The 4,949-nt window shown below is 34.9% G+C and overlaps 1 protein-coding gene across 2 annotated transcripts in view; it reads left to right on the top strand.

Moving 5' to 3' along the window:
• UBE3A (ubiquitin protein ligase E3A) overlaps nt 1-1,724 on the top strand; it is an 87,607-nt gene extending 85,883 nt beyond the window's left edge. The window contains exons 11-12 of one of the 2 annotated variants that reach the window (XM_006903335.1): nt 774-917; nt 1,575-1,724. In XM_006903335.1, coding sequence (XP_006903397.1) covers nt 774-917; nt 1,575-1,695 — 265 coding nt within the window. In that variant the 3' untranslated portion in view covers nt 1,696-1,724. The remainder of the gene's footprint in view (nt 1-773; nt 918-1,574) is intronic. The other variant, XM_006903336.1, reaches the window with a different exon arrangement.
• The last annotated feature ends 3,225 nt before the right edge of the window (nt 1,725-4,949 follow it).

Genomic DNA, 4,949 nt, shown 5'->3' with positions numbered 1-4,949 from the left:
AGAGGCAGTAAATCATAGATTTAGAGAGTGCCCATCTTTGTCCTGTGGAGTAGCTGGTGTATTTGAACTGCCTGTCTTTGGATTGGCAGTGCAACTCCTTACCACTGAGCCACCAGAACTCACTATTTATACAATAGATTGCATAATTATTTCCTGTTGTTAAAACATTAACCATTTACAGTATTTACAGAATTAATATAACAATGAACATAAGCTTATTTGTATTTAGAACTCTTTCCTTAGGCTGTATCCATAAATGTTGTTTTTTGTTTTGTTTTTTTATTTTCTACTAGTTTATTTATTTACAAAATTTGAATATATTGTTTTCAAGAACAAATTCTTTGAATTCTCCATCAAATTATATAAACCCATGGTTAATCCCCTATACCCCCTGAACGTCCTCATCCCTCTGCTCCCAACCTCTCTCACCCCTCTTGGATCCTTATACTCATTCTACAATAATGGTTTTATGCAATATTTATACTGTGGGACTGAGTTACTTCACTCATCATACTGCTCTTCAGTCCCTCCCAAGTTAGGTACTAATTTACAAAATCATTGCTCCTGCATGCTGCATAGAAATAGACCCAGCTATCTATGATCAACTGATATTCAACAAGGAAATCAGCTATCAGATAAATGTAGTTATTAAATCTGCAGTGATTTTGTTCTTAATATCCAAATTGTTTCCTAATACAATTTTTATAAAATTTTAAAAGTAGTTGTATTTACATATTAAAAACTAAAGTAATTATTATATCTTTTCTCATTAGGGAGTTCTGGGAAATTGTGCATTCATTTTCTGATGAACAGAAAAGACTCTTCTTACAGTTTACAACTGGTACAGATAGAGCTCCAGTGGGCGGACTCGGAAAATTAAAGATGATCATAGCCAAAAATGGCCCAGACACAGAAAGGTAATTGTGAAAAACTACCTTTTATTCCTTTATATACACATGAAACTGTCCTTGTGGCTTTCAGTGGTCATTTTTAAATCTCTTAAAAAATTAGTTGAGAGAGTATTTTGCTTTTATTGTTTTAGGAATTTTTTTCAGGCATAGGATATTGAAAAATTACTATGGGGTTTGGAATTTTAAAGGTCAGTGGAGTTCATTCCATTTTTGGTTCACTACTTACTATGTTAAAGACAAAATTATAAAACATGATTGTTGACTTCAGGCTCATGATCTTCTCAGCATTATATGACACTAGCTTAGAGTCCCAAATTGTGTATCTTTGCCATTTGTATCCTTTCCCACCTGTACATTCCAATAAAGATACCAGTTCTCACTGGGTAGGTTTTCTGAGAAGATTTAGTTAAAAGAGCTGCACCTAAAAGAATACCTGCTATAAAGTAATAATTTAGTGTAAAAGTGAGGAGCAACTGCAACATTAACTAATTCATAGGATAATGATAAACTGATACTTGGTGATTACAAAGTGAAAAGCATAGTAATGTGATTTGCATAGTCACTACTGCAGTTCATCTCAACTGCACATACCGTCACAAAGTAAGATCATTTAATGGTAATGTTTTCCTTGACTTACTCTTTTCCCCTTTCTCTCTTATTTAGGTTACCTACATCTCATACTTGCTTTAATGTCCTTTTGCTTCCGGAATACTCCAGCAAAGAAAAGCTTAAAGAGAGATTGTTGAAGGCCATCACATATGCCAAAGGATTTGGCATGCTGTAAAACAAAAAAGGAAAATAAGATAAATAAAAACAAAAACATACACACACATCAGAAAAAAAGAATAAAAGAAAGGGGGAGGAAAGAAATTTTAATAAATATGATGAGAGAGAGACGTTATGGTGATAATGTCCCAGTTTGGGGAAGGAAAAAAAAAGGCTGTGAGATAGTGAACCATACTAGTTACCTGTTTCTGTGCTTCCCTTCTTCATTGGGGACATCCAGGCTGGAACAGCACATTTCAGCTGCTTATTTGAACGGGTGTGTGTGTGTGTGTGTGTGTGTGTGTGTGTGAGAGAGAGAGAGAGAGAGAAAGTACTACTTATTCTTTCACTTGTATGTACAGAGAGATTTTTCCAGAATATTTATTTTAAGGGTTAAATCACTTTTGCTTGTGTTTATTACTGCTTGAGGTTGAGCCTTTTAAAGTATTTAAAAATATATACCAACAAAATTACTCTCCCAAGGAAAATATTGCCACCAAGTGTAGACTATGTAACCTTCAAGTATGTGCTATTTTGTTTTGTTTTGAGGGGTTTTTTGCCCTGTATCTAACTAACTCAAATCAGGAACTGTATTTTAGTTTTATTTTTAATAATTTTCTTTTGAAACTTGAAATCTTGGAAACAGTGTGATGCTGTTCTGCTGTTCTAGCCCCTAAAGAGTTTTCTGTGCAAATTCTTGAGTATCAATAAAGATGGAAGGGAGAACTCGGAATGTTGAACTTGAGCCCTCAGAACTTTACTTTAGGAACAGCACAACGAATTAAAGACTCCTGATGCCACAGTTATGTTGTCTTCATGTGTCTAATGAACTGTTTCGTTAGCCAGCCCTCTTTCATGGAATATGAAAAAACAGGGATTTTGTTGTTGTTTTACATTTACTGGGAAAAGTGCATTTGGCCAAATCAAATGGTGGTTAATTAAGCCTATTGCTAGAAAGTTAGATGTTTGTTCTTTATTATAAACAAAAAGCATGTGAAAGTGCACTTAAAGTAGGTTTTATTTGTTTGATTGAGTTTTTGTTGTTGTTACCCAGATTTTAAATAGACAATCCCATGTCTTCCCTTCCTGTTGCCCTCATCTTGTCTAATCAGCCATTTCTTTTTCAAGGCACGTGATCAGTGTTGCACCACGAGGAAAGGATAGCTGCTGTGCCTTGGTTGACTTAATCGTACAGTGAGCAAACCTGGGACTGAATGGAACCTTTACTCCTAAGACGTATATACATTGTATATCCCCAAAGAGAAAAATGTGTTGGAGTTTACTCATGTACTACAGAAAAGTACAAATAGGTTTAAATTACTGAATATTCAGGAGTAAGTAGTTTCCCCTTTCCTACTCTTCTGTGTCTGTGATGTTTATTTCTTTTATTGCAATCTAAAATAAAAGGATTATGTATTTTTTAACTAAGAAGAGACATAACTGATATATCTTTTTGCTACAAGCTACAGCTATTCTGAGCTTGTGCCTTTTCAGTTGTTTTAACCTCATGATTTGTTTGAGATTAGCAAGAAAGTATAACCTACAGATCATTGAAGGGAACAAGATATCTTTGAGGGTTATTTTAAGAAATTATTTTAGTAATTGAGATTGAACTGTTATATACCATATGCTAAATAAAACAGTAACAATTCACCATAATTTGGTGGGGAAAGAAGACCATGATTTCTCTGTTATGATAATAGATTTCTTGTGAGCCAGCCTTTAGAACACTGTTAAGGTATATGTACTACTTTGATGCCAGGATCCCTCAAGAAACTCTAGTCTTACAGGGCCTTTCTTCCATTGTACTTCTTTGTTCTGAAAGGGAGAACAGGAAAATCAAATATTTGGGGGTATTTTATATAATAAATTTGTGAACAGTTTGTACTCTTCAGTTCTTTCAAGTTTTATTATCAATATAATACTGACGTTTTAATGATGTGTGAGATATTTTTTGTAATAAATGAATATAGGTTATTAGCTAGAGAACTCACATGAAATAATATTGGAATTCCATTTCCATGAAACAGTTGAAAATTACATTTACCCTTAACTGAGAAAAAGACATTGGGCTAGACAAGCTGATTATTAATGATGCTCATTAATCATCCTAGGCCTTTGTCACAACTACTTTGTCACTAGTGTTGGCTAAAATGACTCTGCGTAGTATCTTAAGGAAAACCAGCATTTCTACCATAACGATCACTCCTTTATTTCAAATGCCATGTTTTAGAAGTATCTTTTCGCTCAGATATTATTAACCAGTTTGAATTTCTGACTTTAGCCTACAATCTCAAACAGATTTGTAGGGTGGGAGTTGTGAGGCAAAGAGGGAAAGGATAACGTATAAACCAATGTGTTTTCTAAATATAAAAAACAATTCAACATTCTTACATTTACTGTAAGAAATTTTGAACAGAACAAAAACACAGACTGCAGCCAAACCTTACTGGATTCTGGTAGTTGTTGAAAATCAGTTGTGTGTTCTGGGTGTATGCCACTTTACTGAGCAGTGGTGAATTGCTGATAAAATCCAATGACTTAGTTTACTTTTTCCACACAAGCCTTGTAGGAATGGAACATATTCAAAAAAGAACCATGAAAATGAGGCCTCAGATAGTGATCTCCGGAATTCTCTTGGTGCAGATACTAGCACGCAATGGCAGGGATCCATGGAAACAGCATTCCCTTTTCCATGCTAGAATTTCAGGATAATTTTGGAGGTTTTTTCCAAGAGTTTCCTACAGACTGTCAGACTAGTTTCCTACAGACTGTGTCTTCCCAAGGTCACTCTTGGACTCTTCTTTTCTTTACCTTAAAAATATCGTACTTGCCTTTATCCTCAAGCCACTGAAGAATTCTAGAAATATTTTCCATATGCTCACTGTCCTTTGTACAGGGTTTTAATATTTAAGGGAGAGCTGTGTAATAAGACTTTAGTTATACTGCCAACCCAACGGCACATGGTTTGAATCCACCGCCTGTTTTGAGGCAAAAAGATAGACAATCTCATGTGATTTATTGCCACTAAAACTTGATTGGAGGATCAGATCGGAGTAATTTCTGACTTGGAGGGTATTACAGATCTCCTCCCTTCTCTGTACAAATCCAGTCAATTGGTAATTGCTAATTACTGCAGGAACAAAACAACTGCAACAATGGATTTAAGCACAGCTTATTAAGATAGTACAGAATCAGGCAGTTTTTCTTCCTGTTGTATATCCCCAAGAGTTGGAGTTGACTCAATGGCACCTCACAACAGAACTGCCAGGA

Source organism: Elephantulus edwardii, unplaced genomic scaffold (genome assembly GCF_000299155.1).
Source record: "Elephantulus edwardii isolate Elephantulus edwardi_28Jun2011 unplaced genomic scaffold, EleEdw1.0 scaffold00568, whole genome shotgun sequence".
NCBI lineage: Eukaryota > Metazoa > Chordata > Mammalia > Macroscelidea > Macroscelididae > Elephantulus > Elephantulus edwardii.
Note: the sequence above shows the minus strand (reverse complement) of the source record. Positions and strands in the feature narration are given on the sequence as shown.